This window comes from Lates calcarifer, linkage group LG19 (assembly GCF_001640805.2).
Source record: "Lates calcarifer isolate ASB-BC8 linkage group LG19, TLL_Latcal_v3, whole genome shotgun sequence".
Classification (NCBI taxonomy): Eukaryota; Metazoa; Chordata; class Actinopteri; family Centropomidae; genus Lates; species Lates calcarifer.
In genome coordinates this window covers 22,090,447-22,118,312 of record NC_066851.1, presented here as the reverse complement: position 1 = coordinate 22,118,312, position 27,866 = coordinate 22,090,447, and the positions used below count along the sequence as shown (strand labels likewise).

At 40.3% G+C, this 27,866-nt stretch overlaps 3 protein-coding genes across 4 annotated transcripts in view; 1 reads left to right on the top strand and 2 right to left on the bottom strand.

Moving 5' to 3' along the window:
- Nucleotides 1-23: 23 nt before the first annotated feature.
- LOC127143619 (neuroblast differentiation-associated protein AHNAK-like) lies at nt 24-3,296 on the bottom strand. Its single transcript, XM_051078202.1, has one exon. The coding sequence runs from the start codon at nt 3,154-3,156 to the stop codon at nt 1,036-1,038; it is 2,121 nt and encodes a 706-aa protein (XP_050934159.1). The 5' UTR covers nt 3,157-3,296; the 3' UTR covers nt 24-1,035.
- Nucleotides 3,296-27,684, bottom strand: LOC108902189 (neuroblast differentiation-associated protein AHNAK). The gene is given in 9 exon segments (XM_051078208.1): nt 3,296-4,174; nt 4,176-13,038; nt 13,041-16,102; nt 16,192-16,352; nt 16,502-16,655; nt 16,783-16,896; nt 18,094-18,204; nt 19,104-19,153; nt 25,994-27,684. Coding segments are annotated over 9 exon segments (13,449 nt in total). The 5' UTR covers nt 26,052-27,684; the 3' UTR covers nt 3,296-3,298.
- The window catches only part of LOC108902197 (phospholipase B1, membrane-associated), a 58,913-nt gene continuing 49,169 nt past the window's right edge, over nt 18,123-27,866 (top strand). For both annotated transcript variants that reach the window (XM_018703954.2, XM_051078203.1), the window contains exons 1-2: nt 18,123-18,219; nt 25,639-25,787. The gene's annotated coding sequence lies outside the window, so the exon portion shown is untranslated. The remainder of the gene's footprint in view (nt 18,220-25,638; nt 25,788-27,866) is intronic.

Below are 27,866 nucleotides of genomic sequence, written 5' to 3'. Positions count from 1 at the left end.
ATCTGTCATTAAATTAAGACACATTTCATTTTTGCATATTATAATATTTATTTATTGTGTATAACTGTGCAAACACGTTGAGTTAAAGCCTATTAGAATACAAACAGGAGCAGTAATCAAATAAAAACTCCAGAGGTCATTAAAAGCTATTTACACAGCCAGTTCAATATTCCCACTTTGTACAGAGATATTGAAAAAAAAACCCAACATGATATATTAATTTTATCATAGCAAATTAGGCTCTAAGTAGCAAAGTATTACTAAAAATATAGTTGCAGCAGTACACTTGCTGTGTTCGATCATAAGCGTTTCATTTCAGTTTTGCATTGCTATTGTTTCTTTACATTTTAGCTACAGCAACAACAATATCTTGGTGATACATGTACATATTCATTTTTCTGACATACACTATACTGCACTGTTGTATTTGAGTGTGTTCTCTACTGTCAACTTTACAGTGAAATTATTGTAAAAATATTTTTGGAATGTCAGTAACATAGATTGAGTTTTGCCAGCAGTCTTGTTCAGATTTTTGCATCAACCATTTTTTTTTTTAATCAAATGCACTGGTGGTTATCATCTGATTAATAAGAGCACAGGTAACTCGGATCAAAATTGTACAAAGTTGTACATTAAAAACTAGGAAACCACAAAGAGAGAGATTGATAAGCAAAAGACATGGCTTAATTTAGTTCTGTACCATAAGCAAAGATATAAATATGAAGTCCTATCCTAATTTGCAGTAAGGGCACTCAGTTGCACAGCTTATTAACAACTTGATCACACTGTCAGTGTGAAGTACATTAATCCATCTCTTTGTAGGTCAACGACATGCAACCAGAGATCAACGATAACACCTGAAGACTGACAAATTCTTTCCTATGATTGGTAAGCCAAAACTCAAACTACCTTTTCCAGTTGTCAACATGTTTTCCCACTCTCACTTTCCTCTCACATGACTGTGACCAGTGAAATTCACAACCCACCAGCCAGGGGATTGACTGTATCTTTAGACATAATTTACACAAAGTTATTTCACTTCTCAGCTCCATCAAAGAACCTCATTTTCTCAGAGTGCACAGAGTCTCTCAGTCGTTGTATGGACGAGGCCGTCTCACCTGAGATGGGCTCAGAAGAGTCAAATATGTGTGTAATTTGTTTAGTTACGACAATTGTTTCTTTGCTTTCACTTCTTTCGCTTGATGTTTCCCGAACTAAGTGCCTCTCAAAGACCGTTCTCTTGCCGCTCTGTGAATCATCAACAGTCCATGACGCAGCCTTGTTAGCCTCTGATTTCAGGGGGAGGCCTCCGGCTGATTGGACCTGGACAGCAGTTAGTAGCGTGGCATGCTGTGCGTCTGGGGTTGCTTGTATATTTGATGTTATGACATGTATTTTTCCAGATTCCAGTCTCAACGTGTCTTCCGATGAAGATGAAACTCCAGATGACAGAATAGTGATTTTCTCAGGCAAGTTGGGCTCAACTGAAATCAGTCCAGTCCTTGTGGTGGAGGTAATGATGTTACTGTGTATCTCTCCAAACCCTGTAGCAGCATTAGGATCAGAGTATTTGACAGTAACCTTAGTTGGAGAGGATAAGGACAGGCCAATGTTCTCACTTGTCATTGTAGAGCTAATATCAGCAAAGGCATCTGATGACAAGACAGAACAGGTGGGGCTTATTTCCTCATCCCCCATTTCCCCTACTGGGCTCTTTTCATCCTTGTGCTCACCCTTTTCAGATTTCTTGGTAGGTTCTGTTGGGGAGGACAGTCCAAACTTGGGGAATTTAAACCATCCTGTCCTCTCAGGACTTTTGGTGCTATCTTGCTTGGTAATTGTTTCCTTTTCCTTTGCCTCTAACTGCTTTCCAGTGGGTTCACCTTTTTCATGAACTTCCTTTGATGTTTCAAGATTGTCTTCCACCTTTTCCGTTGTAGGAACATCAAATTCAACATCAATGTTCTTAAGGATCTCACCAAATGACGTTAAAGTCATTTTTGGTGATTTACTCCCTTCTTGCGGCTCAACTTCAATTTGCAGCTGATCCTCTTTGTATTCATTGTCACTAGGGGTATATTCATCTTCAGGTTTGGATTTAGAGAAACTCAGCTTTGGCATTTTAAATGATGGCAGTTTGAATTTACTTGGAGATACATGACCCACGCCGTCAGTCTCAGTCTTTGGCATTTCAGAATCGGATATTGCTGCTTTGGGTGTATCAGTTTTAATATCAACACTTGGGCCTTTGATGCTGACAGTAACAACTTCCTGAAGTTTGGCTTTATCAGTTTCAGCTTTGTCTGCAGCATGTGCTTCTGCATTGACATCATAGGAAGCACCTCCAAATTTCGGCATTTTCAGCGTTGGCATTTTAAATTTCAGTGGTGATCCTCCAGCATCTTTTGCCTTTGCTTCAGTCTCCACACTAGCTGAAGGTTCTTTTACTTCATCTTCAGGGAGTTTCGCTTTAACTTCTGGCAGTGTGATGTTTACATCTTTCTGTGATGCATTTAAATCAACTTCAGGTCCCTTTGCTTTTGGTAGTGCAGTGCCAAACAATTTAAACTTGCCTCCTTTTGCATCATGCTCAGCCTCAAGCTCAGGAGCTTTAATTTCCATTTCAGGTTGTTTGACTATTACTTCTCCTTCTGGAAGAGAAACATCAACACGTGGAAGCTCTGCACTGACTTCAGGTACAGTAACACTTGACTTTGAAAAGGAGAATTTCGGTAATGAAAATTTAGTTTTTTTCAAGTTTGCATCAAGTTCTGTAGCAGGTGGCTCTTCCACTGAAATATCCCCTGAGGGTCCTTTGACTTCAACATCTGGTAGACAGACTTCTGCTTTGGCCTCTGGTGATGTAACATCAGCTTTGGGTGTTTCAAGGTTTACATCAACATCAGGGGCTTTACCACCTGTTCTTGAAAATGAAAATTTTGGAAATGTCCAACTTGGTCGTTTCAACTTAGCTTCAGCCTCAACTGTAGGTGCATCCGGTACTGAAATGGCACCCTCCAGTTCTTTGACTTCAACACTAGGCAGTGTGACCTCAGTTTTAGCTTCTGGTAATGTGACATCTGAATCTTTTTTTGATAAACTCAAATCAATTTCAGGTCCTTTACCTTTGGGCATTGAGATGCCAAACTTTGGCATTTTGAACTTGCTTTCTGATCCCTCAAGTTCACTTCCTTTCACATCTACAGATAGGCCTTTAGCGTCAATGCTGGGTGCTGTGACATCCACTGTAGCTCCTTCTTTCAACTTTGCACTGTCAATCTTAATGTCTTTGTTCACATCAGGTACTTCCACACTGTCCTTTGGAGTAGACTGCTCCAAATTTGGGTAAGGTGAATGATGGCATTTTAAATTTTGATGGCGATCCTTCAACATGACCTGTTTGAGCTTCAATCTCAGGACCCTTAATTTCCACTTTTGCAGTTGGTGATTTTATTTTAACATCTGGAGGCTGGACTTCAGCTTTGGCTTCTGGGAATGTGACATCCACATCTTTCTTTGATAAACTCAGATCAGTTTCAGGCCCTTTTACTTTTGGCATTGAGATGCCAAACTTTGGCATTTTAAACTTGCTTCCTGATCCATCAATTTCACTTCCTTTAGTTTTCACATCTACAGATAGGCCTTCAGTGTCAATGCTGGGTGCTGTGACATCCACTGTAGCTCCTTCTTTCAACTTTGCACTGTCAATTTTAATGTCTTTGTTCACATCAGGTACTTCCACACTGTCCTTTGGAGTAGACGCTCCAAATTTGGGTAAGGTGAATGATGGCATTTTAAATTTTGATGGTGATCCTTCAACATGACCTGTTTGAACTTCAATCTCAGGACCCTTAATATCCACTTTTGCAGTCGGTGATTTTATTTTAACATCTGGAGGCTGGACTTCAGCTTTAGATTCTGGGAGTGTGACATCCACATCTTTCTTTGATAAGCTTAGATCGATTTCAGGCCCTTTTACTTTTGGCATTGAGATGCCAAACTTTGGCATTTTAAACTTGCTTCCTGATCCATCGGTTTCACTTCCTTTAGTTTTAACATCTACAGATAGGCCTTCAGTGTCAATGCTGGGTGCTTTGACATCCACTGTAGCTCCCTCCTTAGATATATTCAGCTTTGCACCGTCAATTTTAATGTCTTTGTTCACATCAGGTACTTTCCACACTGTCCTTTGGAGTAGATGCTCCAAATTTGGGTAAGGTGAATGATGGCATTTTAAATTTTGATGGTGATCCTTCAACATGACCTGTTTGAGCTTCAATTTCAGGACCCTTAATTTCCACTTTTGCAGTCGGTGGTTTTATTTTAACATCTGGAGGCTGGACTTCAGCTTTGGCTCCTGGGAGTGTGACATCCACATCTTTCTTTGATAAGCTTAGATCAATTTCAGGCCCTTTTGGCATTGAGATGCCAAACTTTGGCATTTTAAACTTGCTTCCTGATCCATCAGTTTCACTTCCTTTAGTTTTCACATCTACAGATAGGCCTTCAGTGTCAATGTTGGGTGCTTTCACATCCACTGTAGCTCCCTTCTTAGATATATTCAGCTTTGCACCGTCAATTTTAATGTCTTTGTCCACATCAGGTACTTCCACACTGACCTTAGGAGTAGACGCTCCAAATTTGGGTAAGGTGAATGATGGCATTTTAAATTTTGATGGTGATCCTTCAACATGACCTGTTTGAGCTTCAATTTCAGGACCCTTAATTTCCACTTTTGCAGTTGGTGATTTTATTTTAACATCTGGAGGCTGGACTTCAGCTTTGGCTTCTGGGAGTGTGACATCCACATCTTTCTTTGATAAGCTTAGATCAATTTCAGGCCCTTTTACTTTTGGCATTGAGATGCCAAACTTCGGCATTTTAAACTTGCTTCCTGTTCCCTCAACTTCACTTCCTTTAGCTTTCACATCTACAGATAGGCCTTCAGTGTCAATGTTGGGTGCTGTGATATCCACTGTAGCTCCTTCTTTCAACTTTGCACTGTCAATTTTAATGTCTTTGTTCACATCAGGTACTTCCACACTGTCCTTTGGAGTAGACGCTCCAAATTTGGGTAAGGTGAATGATGGCATTTTAAATTTTGATGGTGATCCTTCAACATGACCTGATTGAGCTTCAATCTCAGGACCCTTAATTTCCACTTTGGCAGATGGTTGTTTTATTTTAACATCTGGAGGCTGGACTTCAGCTTTGGCTTCTGGGAGTGTAACATCCACATCTTTCTTTGTTAAACTCAAATCAATATCAGGGCCTTTTACTTTTGGCATTGAGATGCCAAATTTTGGCATTTTAAACTTGCTTTCATGTCCATCTAATTCTACGTCACCTTTTGGTGGCTCAAGCTCCACTTCAGGTGGTTTGACTTCCACATTTCCCTCTGGAAGAGACACATCAACTTGTGGGAGACTAACGTCAGCTTCAAGCTCTTTTGTACTTTGCTTTGAAAATGAAAATCTGGGTAATGAAAACCGTGGCTTTTTCAATTTGGCATCTAGGTCTGTAGCAGGTGTCCCCTCTACTGAAATACTTAAGGATTCTTTGATGTTGATATCTGGAGGATGCATTTCTGTTTTGACCTCTGGTAGTGTAACATCAACTTTTGGGGTATCAAGGTTGAGCTCAGCCTCAGGGCCCTTAACACTTGACTTTGAAAATGAAAATCTTGGCAGTGTCCAGCTTGTCTTTCTCACCTTCTGGTCTCCCTCTACCCCTTCAACATCAGGAGGTTTGACTTCAGCTTTCACTTCTGGTAATTTTAAATCTGCTCCATCCACTTTAATGTCCTTGTCCACATCAGGTACTTCCACACTGACCTGTGCAGAAGGAGCTCCAAATTTGGGTAATTTCAATGTTGGCATTTTAAACTTTGATGGTGATCCTTCAACATTACTTGTCTGGACTTCAATTTCAGGACCTTTAATTTCTGCTTTAGCTGAAGGTTCCTTTAGTTCAACATCAGGAAGCTGAACATCAGCTTTGGCTTCTGGTATTGTCACATCTACATCTTTCTTTGATACGCTTAAATCAATGTCACGTCCTTTGACTTGATGCACAGAAAAACCAAGATTTGGCAGTTTAAACTTGCTTCCTTTTCCTTCATGTTCAGTTCTGATAGTTTGCATATCTATTGATGGGCCTTCAGTGTCAATGTTGGGTGCTGAAATGCTAACTGCAAGAACCTCTTCAGGAATGTTAATGTCAGCTCCATCGATTTTAATGTTTTTGTCCATATCAGGTACCTCTGAGGAGACACTCTGGGTGCCAACTCCAAATTTTGGTAATTTGAATGTTGGCATTTTAAATTTTGATGGTGATCCATCTGTATCCTTTGTCACAACTTTGATCTCAGGAGGTTTGATTTCCACTTCAGCAGATGGTTCTTTCACTTCAACATCAGGGAGTTTGATTTCAGCTTTGGCTTCTGGTATTGTCACATCTACATCTTTCTTTGATAAGCTGAAGTCAATTTCAGGCCCCTTTACTTTTGACATTGTGATTCCCAACTTTGGCATTTTAAACTTGCTTCCTTGTCCATCAAGTGCACCTTCAGTCTGCAGAGGTTTGGTTTCCAATTCAGGCTTTTTGAGCTCCATCTTATGGGATGGAATAGAAACATCTACGTTTCCAAGACTGGCATCAATCTCAGGGGCCTCTGGGAGTTTCCCCTCAGCTTTAGCTTCTGGGAGTGTAACATCTACATCTTTCTTTGATAAGCTTAAATCAAATTCAGGCCCTTTTACTTTTGGCATTTTGATGCCAAACTTCGGCATCTTGAATTTGCTTCCTTGTCCATCAAGTTCAACATTAGTCTGCAAAGGTTTGGTTTGCACTTCAGGTTTTTTAACTTCCACTTTTGCCTCTGGTATCATTACCTCTGCTTTTCCAAGACTGACTTCTGGGAGTTTGACCTCAGCTTTAGTGTCTGGTAACATGATATCTGTCTCTTTCTTTGATAAGCTTAAATCTATATCAGGCCCTTTGACTTTAGGCTTAGAGAAACTCAAACTTGGCATTTTAAATTTTGAAGGTGATCCCTCAGCATCTTTAGCTGCAACTTCAATCTTAGGAGCTTTGATTTCTGCTTTAGCAGAAGGTTCTTTTAGTTCAACATCAGGGAGGTTTATGTCTGCTTGGGCTTCTGGTAGTGTGACATCCACATCTTTCTTTGATGTGCCTAGATGAAATTCAGGTCCTTTTACCTTTGGCATTGACATTCCAAACTTTGGCATTTTGAACTTGCTTCCTTGACCTTCAAGTTCAACTTCAGTTGGCAAAGGTTTAATTTCCACCTCAGGTTTTTCTAGTCCCACCTTTTGCTCTGGAATCGAAACGTCTACGCCTCCAAGAGTAACATCAACCTCAGGGGCTTCTGGGAGTCTGACTTCAGCTTTAGCCTTTGGTAGATTGATGTCTACATCTTTTTTTGATAAACTTAAATCAAATTCAGGCCCTGTGATGTTTGGCATTGTGATTCCAGATTTTGGCATTTTAAATTTGCTTCCTTGGCCATCAACTTCTATTTCATGTTCTGGTAGTTTCATATCCACTTCTCCCTTCACTTCTACATTTCCCCCTGGAATTGTAATGTTTGCATCCTGGAGACTGACATCAACCTCTGGGGCCTTAACACTTGGTTTTGAAAAAGAAAACCTGGGCAGTGAAAACCTTGGCTTTTTCAGTTTTGCATCTACTTCAACACTCCCTGAAGGCTCTTTGACCTCAACCTCTGGCAGGTGGACCTCTGCTTTAACCTCTGGTAAATCAACATCTGCATGTGGTACAGAAACATGCACGTGAGCTCCATCAATTTTGATTTCTTTGTCTGCATCAGGTACTTCAGCACTGACATTTGGAGTGGCACCTCCAAATTTGGGGAATTTGAATGTTGGCAGTTTAAATTTTGATGGTGATCCTTTCACACTGGTTAACTGAGCTTCAACCTCGGGAGCTTTAACTTCCACTTTAGTAGAAGGTTCTTTTATTTCAACATCAGGGAGATTGACTTCTGCTTTGGCTTCCGGTAGTGTAACGTCTGCATCTTTCTTTGATAGGCTGAAATCAATTTCAGGTCCTTTTACTTTTGGCATTGAAATGCCAAACTTTGGCATTTTGAACTTGCTTCCTTGTCCATCAATTTCACCTTCAGACTCCATGGGTTTAACCTCAAGTTCAGGTGGTTTAACTTCCATCTTTGCTTCAGGAATTGAAACATCTACTTTTCCAAGATCAACATCAATTTCAGGGGCCTCTGGGACTTTAACCTCAGCCTTAGCCTCTGGTAATTTGAAATCTGCATCCTTCTTTGATAAGCTTAAATCTATTTCAGGCCCTTGTACTTTTGGCAATGATATTCCAAACTTTGGCATTTTAAACTTGCCTCCTTTTCCCTCACCTTCAGGTCCTGTCATTTTCACATCAAGTGATGGACCCTCAACATCAATGTTTTGTGTTGCAGTATCAACTGTAATGTTGTCTTGAGGTATCTTCAACCCGGCTCCATCAAGTTTTATGTCTTTGTCCACATCAGGCACCTCTGCAATGACCTTTGGTGTGGCAGCTCCGAATTTAGGTAATTTGAATGTTGGCAGTTTAAATTTTGATGGTGATCCGTCCACTTTACCTAACTGAGCTTCAATTTCAGGAGCTTTAACTTCCACTTTAGCAGAAGGGTCTTTAAGTTCAACATCAGGGAGTTTCAGGTCAGCTTTGGTCTCTGGAAGTGTCACATCTACGTCTTTCTTTGATAAGCTTAAATCAATTTCAGGCCCTTTTACTTTTGGCATTGAAATTCCAAATTTTGGCATTTTGAACTTGCTTCCTTGTCCATCAAGTTCAATGTCAGTCTGCAAAGGTTTGATTTGCACTTCAGGTTTTTTAACTTCCACTTTTGCCTCTGGTATCATCACCTCTGCTTTTCCAAGACTGACTTCTGGGAGTTTGACCTCAGCTTTAGTGTCTGGTAATGTGATATCTGTCTCTTTCTTTGATAAGCTTAAATCTATATCAGGCCCTTTGACTTTAGGCTTAGAGAAATTCAGACTTGGCATTTTAAATTTTGAAGGTGATCCCTCAGCATCTTTAGCTGCAACTTCAATCTTAGGAGCTTTGATTTCTGCTTTAGCAGAAGGTTCTTTTAGTTCAACATCAGGGAGGTTTATGTCTGCTTGGGCTTCTGGTAGTGTGACATCCACATCTTTCTTTGATGTGCCTAGATGAAATTCAGGTCCTTTTACCTTTGGCATTGACATTCCAAACTTTGGCATTTTGAACTTGCTTCCTTGACCTTCAAGTTCAACTTCAGTCTGTAGAGGTTTAATTTCTAGCTCAGGCTTTCCAACTTCCATCTTTGCTTCTGGAATCGAAACATCTACTTTTCCAAGATTAACATCAACCTTAGGAGCATCTGGGAGTTTGACTTCAGCTTTAACCTCTGGAAGTGTGACATCTACATCCTTCTTTGATAAGCTTAAATCAAATTCAGGCCCTTTTACTTTTGGCATTTTGATTCCAAACTTTGGTATTTTAAACTTCCCGTCGTGTCCATCAATTTCTGCCTCACACTCTGGTGGTTTCATCTCCACAGCTATTTTAGGGGCTTCCGGAAGTTTGACTTCAGCTTTAGCCTTTGGAACTTCCATCTTAGCCTCTGGAATGGACACATCTACTTCACCAAGATCGACCTCTGGAAGTTGGACCTCAGCTGTAGCCTCTGGTAGTGTGATATCTACATCTTTCTTTGATAAGCTTAAATCAACCTTAGGTCCTTTCGCCTTTGGCATAGAGAATCCAAGATATGGCATTTTAAACTTGCCCCCTTTTCCATCCTGTTCAGTTCCTGTGGTTTTCAAATCTATTGAAGGACCCTCAATGTCAATGCTGGGTGCTGCAATGCTAATAGCAGATTCCTCCTCAGGGATTTCAATGTCAGCTCCATCGATTTTGACATCTTTGTCCTTATTGGGTACCTCTACAGAGACGCTTGGAGTACGAACTCCAAATTTTGGTAGTTTGAATGTCGGCATCTTAAATTTTGATGGGGAACCTTCTGTACCTTTTGCTGCAACTTTTATGTCAGGAGCTATAACTTCCACTTCAGCAGCGGGTTCTTTTAGTTCAACTTTTGGGACTTCTACTTCAGCTTTGGCTTCTGGTAGTGTGACATCAATGTCTCCCTCTTTCTTTGATAGGCCAAAATGAATTTCAGGTCCTTTTACATGTGGCATTGACATTCCCAACTTTGGCATTTTAAACTTGCTGCCTTGCCCATCAAGTTCAACTTCACTTTGCAGAGGTTTTGTGTCTAATTCAGGCTTTTTAACTTCCAATTTTTCCTCTGGAATAGAAACATCTGCTTTTCCAAGACTGACATCTTTGTCCATATCAGGTACTTCTACAGAGACTTTTGGAGTACCAATTCCAAATTTTGGTAGTTTAAATGCTGGCATCTTAAATTTTGATGGTGATCCTTCAACATCCTGTTGGTGAACTGCAATCTCTGGAGCTTTGACTTCTACCTTAATACCAGGTTCTGTATATTCAACATCAGGGAGTTTGACATCTGCTTCAGCTTCAGGCAATGTGACATCTACATCTTTCTTTGATAAGCTCAAATCAATTTCAGGACCTTTTACTTTTGGCATTGATATTCCAAATTTTGGCATTTTGAACTTGCCTCCTTTTCCATCAAGTTCAGCTGCTGTCATTTTCACATCAAGGGATGGGTCCTCAATATCAATGTTGGGTGCTGTAATGTCTGCAGTGTCAACAATTTCAGGTGACTTCAGTTGTGTTTCAGGGATTTGAATATCTTTGGCTTTGCTAGATACTTCAACACTGACATTTGGAGTAGCAGCTCCAAATTTGGGTAGTTTGAAAGTTGGCATTTTAAATTTTGATGATGATCCTTCTGCCTCCTTTTCAGTACCTTTAATCTCAGGAGCTTTAATTTCCACTTTAGCAGAGGGAGGTTTTACTTCAATATCAGGGAGTTTGACTTCACCTTTAGCTTCTGGTAGTGTGACATCTACATCTTTCTTTGATAAGCTGAAGTCAATTTCAGGCCCTTTTACTTTTGGCATTGAAATTCCAAATTTTGGCATTTCGAACTTCCTTCCTTGTCCATCAAGGTCACTTTCGGTCTGCGGAGGTTTGAATTCCACCTCAGGTTTTTCTAGTCCCATCTTTTTCTCTGGAATAGAAACACTGACGCTTCCAAGAGTAACATCAACCTCAGGGGCCTCTGGGAGTTTGACTTCACCTTTGGCTTCTGGTAGTGTGACATCTATGTCTTTCTTTGATAAGCTTAAATCAAATTCAGGTCCCTTTAACTTTGGCATTTTAATTCCAAACTTTGGCATCTTGAATTTGCTTCCTTGTCCATCAACTTCAACTTCAGTTTGCAGAGGTTTGAATTCCACCTCAGGTTTTTTGACCTCTATCTTTTGCTCTGGAATAGGAATATCTACTTTCCCTAGAGCAACGCCAACCTCAGGGACATCTGGGAGTTTGACCTCAGCTTTAGCCTCTGGTAGTGTGACATCTATGTCTTTCTTTGATAAGCTTAAATCAAATTCAGGTCCCTTTAACTTTGGCATTTTAATTCCAAACTTTGGCATCTTGAATTTGCTTCCTTGTCCATCAACTTCAACTTCAGTTTGCAGAGGTTTGATTTCCAACTCAGGTTTTTTGACTTCTATCTTTTGCTCTGGGACAGAAACATCTACTTTTCCTAGAGCAACGCCAACCTCAGGGACATCTGGGAGTTTGACCTCAGCTTTAGCCTCTGGTAATGTGACATCTGTGTCTTTCCTGGACAAGCCTAAATCAAATTCAGGACCTTTTATTTTTGGCATTTTGATAGCAAACTTTGGCATTTCAAATTTGCTTCCTTGTCCATCAAGTTCAGCCTCAGCCTGCAAAGGTTTGATTTCCAACTCAGGTTTTTTGACCTCCATCTTTCCCTCTGGAATAGAAACATCTACCTTCCCAAGATCAACCTCAGGGGCATCTGGGAGTTTGACCCCAGCTTTAGCTTCTGGTAGTGTGACATCTGTGTCTTTCTTTTGTAAGCTCAAATCGATCTCAGGGCCTCTTACTTTTGGCAGTGATATTCCAAATTTTGGCATTTTGAACTTGCTTCCTTTTCCATCAAGTTCAGCTGCTGTCGTTTCCATATCAAGGGATGGGCCCTCAATATCAATGCTGGGTGCTACAATGTCAACTGCAATGCCCTCAGGTGACTTCAGCTGTGTTTCAGGAATTTGAATATCTTTGGTTTTGCTAGATACTTCAGCACTGACAGTTGGAGTAGCTCCAAATTTGGGTAGTTTGAAAGTTGGCATTTTAAATTTTGATGGTGATCCTTCTGCATCCTTTTCAGCACCTTTAATCCCAGGAGGCTTAATTTCCATTTCAGCAGAGGGATGTTTAAGTCCAACATCAGGAAGTTTGATGTCCACTTTGGCTTCTGGTAGTGTCACATCTACATCTTTCTTTGATAAGTTGAAGTCACTTTCAGGCCCTTTTACTTTTGGCATTGTGATTCCCAACTTAGGCATTTTAAACTTGCTTCCTTGTCCTTCAAGTTCAACTTCAGTCTGCTGAGTTTTTATAATCAAATCTGGTTTTTCAATTTCCACCTTTTTCTCTGGAATAGAAACATTTACGCTTCCAACAGTAACATCAACCTCAGGGGCTTCTGGGAGTTTTACCTCAACTTTAGCTTCTGGTAGTGTAATATCTGCATCTTTCTTTGATAAGCTTAAATCAAATTCAGGCCCTTTTAGTTTTGGCATTTTAATTCCAAACTTTGGCATCTTGAACTTGCTTCCTTGTCCATCAACTTCAATTTCAGTCTGCAGAGTTTTGATATCCAAATCTGATTTTTCAACTTCCACCTTTTGCTCTGGAACAGAAGCATCTATTCTTACAAGAGTAACATCAGCCTCAGGGGCATCTGGGAGTTTGACCACAGCTTTAGCCTCTGGTAGTGTGACATCTATATCCTTCTTGGACCAGCTTACATCAAATTCAGGCCCTTTAACTTTGGCATTTTAATTCCCAACTTTGGAATCTTGAATTTGCTTCCTTGTCCATCAAGTTCAACGTCAGTATGCAGAGGTTTCATTTCCAGTTCTGGTTTTTCGACCTCTATCTTTTGCTCTGGAATAGAAACATCTACGTCCCCAAGAGTACCATCCAAGTCAGGGGCATCTGGGAGTTTTACCCCAGCTTTAGCTTCTGGGAGTGTGACAGCTACATCTTTCTTAGACAAACTTAAATCAAATTCAGGCCCTTTTATTCCTGGCATTTTGATACCAAACTTTGGCCTTTTGAACTTGCTTCCTTGTCCATCAAGCTCACCTTCAGTCTCGAGAGGTTTTATTCCCAGTTCTGGTTTTTCAACTGCTATCTTTTGCTCTGGAACAGAAACATCTTCCTTTCCAAGGGCAACATCCACATCAGGAGCCTGTGGGAGTTTGACTTCAGCTTTAGCCTCAGGTAGTGTGACATCTACGTCCTTCCTGGACAAGCTCAAATCAAATTCAGGGCCTTTTATTTTTGGCATTTTGACACCAAACTTTGGCATTTTTAACTTGCTTCCTTGTCCATCAAGTTCACCTTCAATCTGCAGAGGTTTGATTTCCAGTTCAGGTTTTTCAACCTCTATCTTTTGCACTGGAACAGAAACATCTACTTTTCCAAGAGTAATGTCAGTCTCAGGGGCTTCAGGGAGTTTAACATCAGCTTTCACCTCTGGTGGTGTCACATCTACATCTTTCTTTGAAAGGCTTAAATCAATTTTAGGGCCTTTCACCTTTGGCATGGAGATGTCAAGATTTGGCATTTTGAACTTGCTACCCTTTCCCTGTTTTTCAAGCATTTTTATCTCTGCCCCATCAATGTTTATATCCTTATCTGTATGAGGCACATTTACGCTGATGTCTGGACTAACTCCTCCAGATTTGGCCAGTGTGATTGTATGCTCCTCAGCTCCAACATCTTTTACTTCACCTCTGATCCCGGGAAAGGAGATGTCAGCCTGTGGCTTTGAAACATCAAGATTAACACTGACACCTGTAAGCCTAATGCCACCATCTTTTTTAGCTGGTGAACCACCTACTGAATCAATGTATTCAATGCTATCGATTTCAGGTATTTTGACATCAGATATACCTTTCCTTGTTTCAGTTGTTGTTTTTACTTCTTGGAGCAATACAGTTCTTTCTCCTTTAATTGTACCACCTTTCTGCTCAGAGATATTTTGTTTTGGCAAGTCAATTCCAATGTCAGGCATTCTTATGTCTGGTTTTGCAATCCCAAAGCTAGGCATTGCCATCGTCTTCTTTGATTTCTTATCTGATTCTTTTTGGCTGAATGTAGCAGCAAATGTGATGCCCTCTGTGCCTTGTGTTTTCTCAGTTTCTAGTGCCTGAAGAATGGCTACTTCTTGTGCACTTTCTTTGCCAGGTATTATGATATCTTCTCGTTTATAGACCTCAGTTTTCATCTCAGTGTCACTTTGTTTTGGCTTAGTTTTGTGTTCTTTTTCAGACTTTTTAAAATCTATCTTGGTCTCAGTTATAAGGTCCTCTGAGGTTAAATCAGCAGCTGTGATCTTTGGTAGTTTGACTGTGGTCTTGGAGATTTCTGGAGAGCTTATGTCAAACTTAGTGAAGTGTGTCTCATGTTTTGTTTTGCCATCTACAACTTTAGTGGGTGTTTTCACTGATATTCTTTGTGCATTTGCATCAATCACAGTAATTTCCTCAGGAATAGGCACTCCAGATGTGTCAACCTTAGGCAGCTTAAATCCAGGCAATTTCGAAACTGCCTCTTTCACACTGTCAACATCAATTGACATTTGAACTGTTTCAGCTTGAATGTCTTCATGGTGTCCTGTTATAGCCACTTTAGGCTCTTTAATTCCTTTGGCTGTGGCCCTTTTAGACATGTCCTCCATGCCTGGAATCTCAATGTCTTCACGTTTGGGAAGTTGTGTTCTGGAAAGACTGCTTTTTGACAGTCTGTCATAAGGATCTTCTTTCACTTCTGTACCCACACTTTTCAGCTGCTCAATTTTAGTTTTTTCTTCAACATTTACATTGATTTTTTGTATAGTTTCCTCAGTTGCAATGTCACTCAAGCCTACTTTAGGCAGTTTGAATGTTTTGTCCTTGCCTTTCTTGGTTTTTTCTTCACCTTTCTGTGGAGATTTGCATATAAATGTGGCATCAGAAATATCAAGCTCCACTTCTGGTACGCTAATTTTCTTCTGTGTTGGTAGTTGACCTCCCTGTTGTTCTGTGTGTGACTCAAAACCTGGGATGACATCTGATTTTTCATTTTCAGGTTGATCTGCTATTTCAATACTTGCCCCCAGTGTTTTTAGTCTTTTTGGCGAGGCTTTTGCTTTTGCATCTTTCTTGAGTGATTTATCCTTCCCCAGAATTTTCATTTTTAATTCAGACCTTTCTTTCTTCTTTTTCTTCTCATCGGGGGACTTGATACCAGAGGGGCTTTCTTTATCTGCCAGAGCCACTGTTACATCTGCTGTTTTCAAAGTGCTGTCTATACTGATGAGTTCCACCTTGTGTATAGTTTGAGGTTCAGTCAGTTTTTGATCATTTTGCTCATGTCTCAAGTCTTCCGCTGCTTTCAGATCCTCCGTCACATAGACTTCAGGTGCTTCTCCTGAGAGGCTTTCAAGGCACTCAGGTGAAAGCATGTCTGATGCTGTCTGGTAAATGTCAGTACTCATCTGCCCAGTTGTAGGTGCGTCCGTGTCCTGGTCTTCAGATGAACTTATACGGCCTCTCTTTGTCAGAACAGAAAGCTTCATTTTGTGCCTCTTCTTGCCTTTGAGAGCATCCTGAGATTTTATAGGTGACTCTGTGTCACTTGTGGTGGGACTAAGCTCCAGTTTTCTCTGCTCATCAGCCTCTGAGGAGCTGTGAGACCTGGTAAAGCGGGACTTCTTTCCCTTTCCAAAGGAAGGAAACTTAGGCCATGAAATGCGGGCATCCCCACGCCTTTTGGTTTTTCCTTGCTCCCTCATGTCTGGAGCGTAAAGGTCTTCTTCCTGTTGAGCAACAGAAATGTAAAATGTCAGTTTTAGCCCAAAGAGTACCTATCACAAAGTGTCTGAGCAGACAATTTGAAAATAGTTACAGGGATAACATCAGATTCGATGGCTGGTTCGCTCTCTGTCATGTCTGGTTTGCGTTTCAAGCAGAGCTTCACTTTGTAAGCCTGAGCGTGCTCCAGAATCTGAATGGCATCCTCGTATGACACGTTGTCAAAATACACAGTGGCACTCAAAACCTGATCACCTGTGTAAAAGGAGAAAAATTTTAAGAAGCACTTGATGAGAAGGTGTTCAGTGTATTTAACTGTGAGTAATGAAGTAAAAATGAAAATAACAAATACAGCATGATTAGTCATTAGGTCATTGCAACTTCCTTTTTCACTGTTAGCTTACCTTCTTTCAGTTTCAGATTTTTTGAGGCAGGTGATTCTGGTACCACCTCCTTAATGAAGATCCCCTCTTTCCCTCCTCCACCATAAATGAGACCCTCTGCACATCCATCTTTGGCTGTTTTAACTATCACCCCAGACTCAGGGCTGTGAACCTCCTGCCAACACATCAGAATAGAAAAAGGATTATTGTTTTACCTTTAGCTGAGTTATTCTCTGTTGCGGCACAGCCCAGAGGGATTCACAGACACACAGCAAAAGAGAGAAGGTGTGGGAACGTCTCACCTTCAGTTTACTCATCTTTGGAGTCGAGCGCTTTTCAAACATGGACCCAAGCCCAGACTTTTTAGTTTTCTTTCCACTCCCACTTTTGTGGTGTGGGTCATGCTCTGCTTCACACTGAAAGAAAAACAGAAAATAATCTTTAAAATCTTGACTGCACATTATATTAACTTTAGGCCTATTTAAACAGAAAGGACGACAGAGATATGCCCTCACTTGCAACAGGCTTTGGAAGTATTTTTACGGACAGGGTATACTGTACATACATGGGAGTACCCAAGTCAGCGTCCTTATTGCAATAAGCAAGACTAAACAAAACATCCATCTTACACTACGCATGGTTGACTGGACTCAGCGACAGAAACATATACATGGACAAATTGTTGATAAATTGTACGTTCATAAAAAAACATTTGTGCACTGGCTGGTCTTTTTTAGTTTTTTCTTGGCCCATGTCATGCTTTTAATGTACTTAATTTCCCCCTTCTGTTCTCTGTCTTCAAGGCCAGCAGCACACATTTGTCAGGGGTAAAATTGAGTTTAAGAGCCAAAGACCCAAAGTATATACAAATATCTCAGCCCATCAAAATAAATTTGGATTACATCCAAGCTGTCCATAATGCTGAGGGGAAAGAGAACAAATGGACGTAGGGCAATAATTTAATCACTCTTAATTTGAGGGAATCAGTTAAGTCGTTTGAGGGAACAAATTACTAAACCAGTGGAACAATTTATCAAAAACTCTCCACTAAGCAGGCTTTGAACAGCAACATGACATGTACAAGAGTCAACAAAATAAAAGGCATAAAATTTATATTTTACGGAGTAGCAGCCACTGCAACACAATTACATATCTCTGTCAACACCAGTCATTAAAGATACTCCTGATATTTTGATTTTAGGACATGTGTAGCTCCGTGTGAGCATAAATGAACCAAATACACAAGCTTGCCTCTCTTGGTCACAAGCTTTTTTCTCTAATTTCATTTATTCTACAGCCTGAACAAAGCAGACTGTTGAATCGCAAATAGGCCATTGAGCGAGTCAGTATGTTTACAAGTATCTAAATAACCAGGTTATAGTCTGCTTTTTGTAGTACAAAGATTTCATAAATGTCATGTTAAAAAGAAACTCCAGCTGATGTGAGAAATTAAAAAACACCTACTGATTTCTGCTAAATAAACCTGATTCCTCGGTTCTTATATTTTAATCGATGTCACACAAGTGCATGTCAACAGGGTCTTTGTTGTCTTAGCCTGCTTTCTCCTCGTAACCTGGTTTGTGTTGCATTTGTGGTATGTTGATGCTCTCTACCTCTTTGTCACTGTCACTGTATTTTTCAGTTTCAGGATACTCCTCGACCGGGGACGATCCTTGAGGGCGTGGTCTCTCTCCCTCTGTGAACTGAGTTGGCTCGTCACATATCTGCGAGGACACAAGGTCAGTCAGCACAAAAACAGTCCCATGGACTGTTCCCAAAACAGTCGTTATTATCATTTCACAGAGATATCACAACATTTTTTCTGTCAGTTTCATCATCTTGTGTTCTTCAGCCACCTGAAAAGCAGTATTAATATTAAAACTCAAGCATGGACAACAAAAGTTTTGGAGAAAACTGGATCATAAATAGTGTGATAACACCTTGCTAAGCCAAATTCTGGCTCTTCAACTGTTTGGCATTTAATAAATGTCATATTAGTGGTCTGTTTCCAGGGATGGGGATGCTAGTCGTTCTGTCGGTCCAACACCAGAGTAAACCAGAGTGAAATATTGTAAAAAGTATTATATGTATTGTCATAAGGTTTGTTAGTCCCCACAGGAAGAGTACTAATAACTCTGTTGATCCCCTGAACTTTTATTTCAGTTTGTTAAATGTTAGCATGTTTCAACAACACTACGACATTAAACACTCATTAACATGCTAACTCTAGACCTCTGTTACAGTGCAATAGCAAATATAGTAGCAAATATGAATAAGTCTATATATAAACTAGAAAATGTAAAAATGTAACAGAAGCTAGTTTCCAACAAATGGAAGTTTGATATGATATTAAATAATAAAGATTATGGGAAAGGTTAAAATAAAAGACAAGCGCACTGTACAAACAGAATATAAAAAGAGCACACATTATAAAATCATAAAACAGTTAAAGCTATAAAATCTAAGTCAAACACTTGTGAACTTTAAGCTGATAACAATGTCAACACATCCAGACAGGTAAAATTAATGATTTCGATTGAAGTAATAAATGCCAGCAGTTACTCACAGTGAAGAATTTAAACTGAAACATACAAAATAAAACATTAATTTCACTTTCACTCACTGAATCGTCCTCTGTGCCAGGCTCTGGTCCTCTCAGCCTCCGACCAGCTCCTGTTCACAAAAACAGAAAACAGACAAAACACCCTAAATACCAAAATAACATCTGATTTGACATCTGCTTTACTGTAATGATAGTCAAATAAATAGTAGAGCTTCATTCCTCCACATTCTGCAAGCACAAGTAAATAACTTAATCTCAGAAATATGTTACATGGTGATACTAAAGGGAAAATTGCATTAGGTAATTTTAGCAGCAGCAGTCACAGAACAGCTGAAGAAAATCCGTTTACTGTAACTACAAATAAATAATGTAGGTTTTTAAAAAGGCAAATAATCACACCTATATATTTACAAACACGTCATATAAAATCCATTCAACAAGATTAAGTATGTAATTATTATATTTTAGCAAATTATATTACTATGGAAATGATGTGGGGTTATCTCAGACCATTTTGTTGCACGAATGAATGAAAGTAAAGCAGATAAGCGGCAGTTAAGCCCCGTTTCTATTCTCTGAGCAGTAAGCTGAGACTTCCACCCTGCTCGAGACTCTTGGCGGTTGTTTTGAGGCTCGGAGAGACACTGGAGCCGATGATGATGAGACTATTTAGAGTTCTTCCTGGCAATAATTCCCCCCAGGGACCCGCTGCCTCCTCCGTCTGCTGAGTGCTCCACTGTATCGACCCACAGATTAGACTCTGCAGCCTGCTCAGCTCAGCCCCCAAAAAGGGAAAGTCTGACTCTGAATCAATCTGGTTAGGCAGATTAGTATAATCACCTGCTCTTATACCTAACCCCTATTTGATTTGATCCCATTTTAAATCACCCCCTTTTATTCAGCCAGTGTAATGTGAGGTCAGCGTCAGCGTTCCCAGTTTGGGATGTAGTTCATTTGTTCGTTGTCAAACATTTGGGTTAAATCCTAAACTTGACAGATTAGCGTAAAATAAGGTTTGACAGTTATGGGGAAATAGTGTCTTGAATTATAAACATCTCCACATTTTCTGTGGTTTTTGAGCCTAATTGGCAAATAAATTCATGTCATCAAGAGGCCACTGATCAACAGATGTTATGTTGTTAGTATAAATTAGTACTTAATAAAAGGCGGTTGCACTGAACTCTGATTCAGATTGATAAATCTTTTTCTGGTGGGAGATAACTGATAAAGATGTAGGACTTAGATTGCGATCTGTGTAATGCCAGGATCAGATAACACTTTTTTTTTTTTTCATCTTTCACAATGGTCACTGTGTCAGATTAGCCAATTAGCGATAAACCCTGACCGATTATCGTTCGCGTGCTTGCATGTCGTCAGGGAGAAGGGTTAAGAAATTGTAAACACACTGTTAAGAGCATGTCAGACCAACAGGAGGCGATATAACACTAATGCCATGTTTAAACCAGAGAGTGCTCTGCCATCTTATTGGTCAGCGTGAATGAACACGTCACACTAGGCAGGAAAATACAAAAAATTCTGACATGCAAGACTTTTCATCGAAACGTTGTGACGCCACATGTTCTTTGATTATGTCACACTACAAGGTTTGATCGTCTTTTGCGACGTTCATATTCAGGCCTAATGCTCATCAACTCAGATCAATAAAAATAAAAATGACACCCAATGTGTATAATGTGTTACAAAACCTTTAAGTTAATCAGTGACCAGAAAAACAACATAAAACATACTACACATAAATCTAAAATACCTTTGATAATTTGGGTTGTTCCTTCAAATCCCTGTGTTGAAATTCTGTAACAGTCCTGCTGTAATACAGACTATAACTTGCCTGTTCACTGAAGCTCCATAAAGTTTCTCAGTTAACCACCACTGACACCCCACCCACTGCCTTACAGTAATGTGTGTCATGTGAAGAGCTCTTACAGCCTGTGTAAGTGCATTAGAAGACAGTTAAGGCAAAAGATTGATGGTATAGAACCTCCTACTGTATCAGGGTGTGTCACTGCCTCAAGGTTGATCGTTCAAGATCAAATGACGCTGTAGCTCTAAAAAGAAAATAATACCTAAAACACATTCAGCACCGTCACCATAGACTCACTGACGCTGTGATTAGAAATAATATCAGAGAACATTTATCTGACAGAGCAGAAGATTTACACTGTGAACTCTCAGTAAGTGAACACACCACAGTCTAGACATGTTGTGAAACATGATAATCAGAAGTCTTTACAGCCGCCCACACTTTTAACTCAAGTGTTTCATGAATCTTTATCACACAGTCATCACCATCCTTCTCTTTCAACCAGGTTTGACCAAAAAAAAAAAAAATTTCTGTACTGTAATTTCAGAACTCACCTACCTGCTGCTTTTGTTTGTTAAACTCTTGGAAATAAACCGAGGTGTTAATAGCAGGTTGTCCAAACTGCCCTTAAACATTCCTGGTGTGAGTGTGACTACCAAAGTGGCTAAAATGTGATTTGCTCAGGCTCCGATGGACAAAGGAGGCGGGACACTTTTAGGTTGCAATAATACCTTGCCTGAACTTGTGTCACTCCCAAACTGAATTAAGTTAAGTGTTTTCTAAAGGTCCTACTAGTGACTTAACTCTTTGCAACACATATTCCTTTCAAATAACCTCACATTTAAATTAATCTCTCATGAACTGATATCACAAACACTTTAAATTTTTTGACTAAAACCCTAAAAACTGATGATATCTCCATTAGCCTCAGCTGTGCTTTGTGTTTAGTGCTAATTAGCATATGTTAGCATTCTAACAGTTTCTATGCACGGTTGCACAAAGCCACTCGCACAGCTGTTTTCATATACAGTTAATTTAATGGAAGCCATTCAGGATTTCAGACACAAAATGTGTTTTCATTGGTTGTGTAAAGTCTGTTTCTAGTTTTACCTTCACATCCTCCAGGCTGCAGCTAATGATTATTAACATTATCAGTTCATCTGCTGAATATTTTTTTGGTTAATAAGTTAATCATTGTATGAAATGTGAAAAAAGTGTCCAAAATCAAAAGTGATAGAGTTTACTGTGATATATGACAAAGAGAAGCAATGTGAGAAGCTGTAACCTGAGAAATTGTAGAATTTTAAAACAATTTTTCCTTGATAAATGACTGAAAATCAAAATACTTATATTTTTCTGTAGATCATTTAACGGAATAATCGACTAATCGCTCTATGATGCATAACTTTAAGCAGAAAAAAAAACTTGTAAATGTGTTGAATCTGCTGTGAAATTCAAACAGATCAAAGTCTCCTGTGCAGAAAGAGAAAGATGTATAAGGCACGCCTAGAAACAGGAAGTAGGCAGTCACTGACAGTGCAGTGGAGAGGAAAGGTGTGGAGGTCTTGCAGAGATATTAATATTCAGGTCTGACAGCTGTGGTTAAACTCATAGGAAGTTTTCTACTGAGTTTCTTGTTTTACACAGACACAGCTGCATCTGTCCATTCAAGGGTAAATTACTTGACTGAAATAGTATCACAGTGTCTGTTTTTAAAATTATTATCCTCAGTAATTTTATATTTTTGAGGTTTGAGACAACTGGTGCATTCAGTATTCTGTTTTAGTTGTGGAAATGAAGCTATTGCCAACCTCAGTGTATCTTCAGGAAGTTAACCCGGACAAAATTAGGTAGATTCATTAAATTAACCGGACTGCTCAGTTCCCTCAAGGCTGAAAACTGTCATGTGCCATGTCTCAAGTATACAGCAGCAGCAGTAGCAGCAGTGGTAGTAGCAGGATTGTGAAGTCTTTATGGAGGATTCAGGCCCTGCTTGACACAACTGGATGATGCATTTCTTCTAATATTTACCACTTTCACTCAGGCGGATGTCCAGTATTCCTGCCCCGCACATACAGAACCTCCCTTCTCAAATATTTGTCATGTGGGCGCTGCATAGGCCCTGATAACAATTCTCACTGCTGACTAAAATTGTCAAAATAAAATCACTTACAGAGCTATTTACCTGTTTGACTTATCGTAGATTAGATATATACATTTCATAAAGCTGCTGCCAAATATTTGAATTCGACTTTGACAGGAATAATCTGCAGATACATGAGCTCAGACAGCAGATGCTGAAATCTTTTGTGGTGCATGATCCTGCATGATTTGTATTTGGGTGCAACTGCAGCTCTGGATTTGGGTGTGGCTCATCCCTCGGTGCTTCTGCTGATGTGACAAGGATCGAGGCTTATAACCTGCCATGACTGTCTGCTTTAAACAACACTGATGCAGACACTTAAATTCCTCTGTACTAACACGACGCCCTGACACCGAACCTCTCGTATACTCGCTCGTGTTGATCATACGAAAACAAAATCCTAGACATATAAATCAGTGTCTAGATTTACCCCTGACTAAAATAATAACTTTATTGTGTTTGTTGTCTGTCCTCAGCTCATCTCTTACGTAACCACCTTCTGCTCCAGTTTGTGTTTCCTGTTGAAAAGCACCTGGAACGCTCCCTGAAGCTCCCCTCTTCACTAAACTAATATAAAGTAATACAGCTCATTATTTGTGCTCTTGGATTTGGGTTCGCCTCAATTTTTTTTGTGCAACAGAAAGACACAAGCTCCTTTCACTGGGAGACAGTTTGTTTGGATCCAAATTATAATAAGATTTGAGTGAAGAGAGGAAAAAAAACAGAATTAGATTTTCTGCATGGATTATATAAACATGAGACTGAAAAAGCGCATGCTTTCAATCTATTAATCTGCCGCAAACTTACAGCGAGTTTCATCACAGCTCTGGAATTCGTATCTTAATCTGCCTTTATTCCCACAACACGCAATTACACTAAAAGCACAGACACACAATATTATATCAGGTCAGGAACCCATACCTGGGTTGAACTGTGCTTGCAAACACTTGTGTTTGTTTTGCCTCACATGCCTGGAGCGCAGAGTGACTCAGATTGAAACGTGATCATGTAGTTGAGTCAGTTGACAGAGAGGTCTGACAGATACAGTAGGTAGATTTTGGTCCTCTACTAACAAGAAGTTAATGAACTGATTACTGCCAAAGCTGTTTTTTCATTTAATTCATTTATGATTTTTTAGAGTTGATTCCAAGTAACTCAAAGTTCTCCTTGTCTGAGTTTAATCGTTGTGTAATTGTCTAACAGATGTTTCAGAGGTCGTTTCCTTCCTCACAAGAATGAAAATTCAGATTGAAGTTGATCAAATATGAGAACAATAAGTGCAGACACAAAGGAGAAACTTCTGTGGGGACATTTTTGGTGATAGTGTCAAGTTCCTAGAACCTTTACTGGTCAAATCATCAAATTGTCAATTTCAAAAATATAAAGTCATTTCCACCTGTCTGACACTCCAAGGGTTAGAACAAATGCACAGACTCACTGAGTGAGAGCAGCCACACATATAAACAATTCAAGTGGTTTGATATTGATTTAAGACCAGGATTTGTCCTGACTGAGGCTGATGGTTTGTAATGGATCAGGATCGTCTGCTTTAGGCTCCACTGCTGAGCAGATCAGCCACCCCATCTGTCTCACTTCCTAGCAGTTCACTAAGCTCTCTCTCTCTCTCTCTCTCTCTCCTTCTCTCTTTCTGACCTTGAGCGTCGCTTGAAGCCTCTCAGAGCGGCACAAACCTCTGCACATCCTCAGGCAGATTTAATTAAAAGTAGCAGCAGAGATAAAGGCGGAGGATTGTAGGTAATGGAAAGGGGGGCAACATAGATACACAGATGGTTTTAATTTTAAATGAATAATGCACCAAACTGCAGATAAACAAAGCTAATCATCAGCCAACACAATAATATGTCTTTGATATAATATATAACAGTGAAATTTAGCATAATGGGGCACAGTGTAAACTCCAGGTGGCATTTTATCACTTTCTCCTTAAAGTCGTATACTGACTGAATGTCATGTTGCTGATATAAGGAACACCTACCCTATTAAAACTCAAGGAAAACCTTAAAGTATTTAAAACTCATTTTACCTACATGGGCTCTGAAACCACACAAATAAATTACACACAAATATAATAATAATAATATAATCATACATATTTACAGACAAACTTTCATCATGATGAACAGTATCGCATCTGTTTTTTCCAGAACATCACGAGAACAAAGCTTCATCACTAATATACGTCGCTTGAATGTAATCAATTTCCGACAAACTCCCGAACTGTTCTTTGCTCACATACGTGATCAGATATGGCTTATTTATGTGTAGTAAATAATTTCCATCTGACTCCCTCAAACCCTGCGTTTATAATCATAAATAATTCATAACAGGATGTATCAAACCAGTGTGATATGTGATGTGTAAATTTTAGAGTTTTCAGCATCCAAAACTTGAAATTTTAGGTTAAACTGATGCAAGGTTACAGGTAGCATCTCTTCCTCTTTCACATAAAGCCTGCAGCTAGAAAGCTCAGACTCGTGGGGTTATTGCCAGCGATGGTATTGCTAATTTAGGGAATAGATGTTTCGTCTTTACTCCCAGGAAGTTATCCTCTACTACTATTTTTGCAATCCTGATTTCTGCCACAGTAACCGAGTCTGTTTCCCTTTCAGCCTCTGCTTCAAACACACAGCAGCAGCAGCAGCAGGAGGAGAGGATGAGAGGAGGAGGAGGAGAAGTGCGGAACTGCCTGACATCCTCGATGATGACATCTTCAAACACTCCCCTGCACTCTGCAGACACACCCAGCTGCTCACTGCAGGTCAGCGACGCAACTCAGCATCAGCACCAGCCGCCTTAAACTCACTGGCTGCCTCGCTTCACCGCAAACACACACACTTTCTCCCACTGCACTACTGAACCCTGCTGCTGAATCAGTGAATTACTCAGGAGGGGGGAAACAGCGCAGACAAAGTCATAGAGAGAGGAAAAAACACAGAGTAGAGAGAAAAAAAGAGCGGTGCCCACCCGTCCCTGAGGAGGCGGCGTGCCAGTTGGGGAAGGCCAGGTGGAAACAGTCGCACATGATGGCAGCGGTGGCGACAGCGGCTGAAACGAAGTCCTGGCCCAGGCAGGCAGGGGAGACGGAGGGAGGGACGGTGGTGGTGGTGGTGGTGGAGGGCTAGGCAGGTGCTGCTGCTGCTGCTTCCCCCTCCGTCTTGTCCTGGATCAGCCTGTGTGTGTGGGTCAGCCAGTCGCAGCGGTATAAACCAGAGAAGAGAGTGAGAGCTCGCTGCTGCCTTCTCCGCGCTCAGATTGTCCACTGAGTGAAGGAAACTCCCTCGCCTGCCCCGTAAACATGGACCTCCAGCGCAGCACACTAACTTAATTATGGGAGGAGCTGCCCACCCCCCCGCCTTCCTCTCCCTCTTCAACACACACAGACACATCCCTCAGTTCTCCTTCTCCTCCTTCTCCTCCTTCTCCTCCTCCTCTTCCTCTCTCCTCTCTCTGTTCAGTTGCATTGATCGGCCTAATCGGACAAGGACAATCACGATGTCAGCTTCTGGCTCCAGCAGTGACGGGAGGAGGGGTGGCGGTGAGGGGTGTGGGGGGGTGAAACAGTTTATTGACATGCAGCCATAACTCAATTTGACGCTGTGTACACTTAGTTTAAAACCCCTCATTGTGAACAGGGAGGCAAGATGATGGAGGTTTCAGCTGGAAAAGTATGAGAGAGAAACTGAGGGAAGTGAAAATAAAGTAGAAAATGTTAGAGTCACAGCCGCAAAGTTTGTTTTTGCAGCCGACTGATCGCTTAGTAGATCGATAGAGAATTAATCAGCAACTGTTTTGATGATAAATTAACTTTTTTAGTTGTTTTTTAAAGCAACATTTTGTGCTTTCAGCTCGTATGAGGATAATGTGACGGTTTACTGCTTCCTCATGCCTCCATGACAGCGACAGTCGTGGCCAAAATCATAATGTTTACAAGTCCGTCCGTCCCATTCTCATGAGCGTGATATCTCCGTAACACCTCGAGGGAATTTCTTCAAATTTGGCACAAACATTCACTTGCACTCAAAGATAAACTGATTAGAAATTAGCAGCCAAAGGTCAAAGGTCAAGGTCACAAGACACGTTTTTGGCCCTGAGTGTGATAGCTAAAGACAGCCTTTAGGTCTTTTCACATACAGTGCGATGCTAATGAAGTATGTGCCAAATACTCACCTGCAAATATATGAGAACTCAAACTACACTGTTTGTGGGACAAAATTTACACAAATGTCTACACAGTCCTACAGTCTCACCTTCTTCACTTCCTCTTCCAGACTCATTGGTTTTGTTGATATCGAGCTTCTTGTGGTTGTCGTTGCACCGTGTGATGAAGCTCTAGGTCAGTCCTCTGTAAAACACGTGAATATAGCGATAACTTCCATTCAGCCAAAAAAATACAATACCTTTTGTGACATTCTTTTTCAACTGTTTATTGTACAAAAGAAAGACATTTGAAGACGAACTGTGATAGGCAGTGATTTTACTACTTTAGAGATCAAATGATTCTATATAAAAGAAACAGCAGATTAATTGATAGACGTTGCTAAAAGACTGACTTTGTAATGACAAATCCAAGTCCAGCAAGTCATGCTTCATTCTCTGGGAATATTCACTTTAGTCACACTTACAATGTCACAGCATGTAGCTCATTAACTCCCAGTCTGAGGCGTCCTGTTTGCTCTGTGACCACATGAAAAAACACCAGTAGAAACTGTGAGTTTGTCTTCAGATGGCAAACAACCAAGGTAGCTGTTGAATTATAGATGCTAATGTGAGAACTCAGACAGAAGAAACCTGGGAGCAATAAAGCTGCTGAGGTTTTGAAAAAATAATCTTATCTTGT

Excerpts from the sequence above, each read along its gene's own strand:
- LOC127143619 (XM_051078202.1), bottom strand. The coding sequence starts at position 3,156 with ATGCCAAAGTTTGGCATCTCAATGCCCAAAGGTAAAGGACCTGAAATT.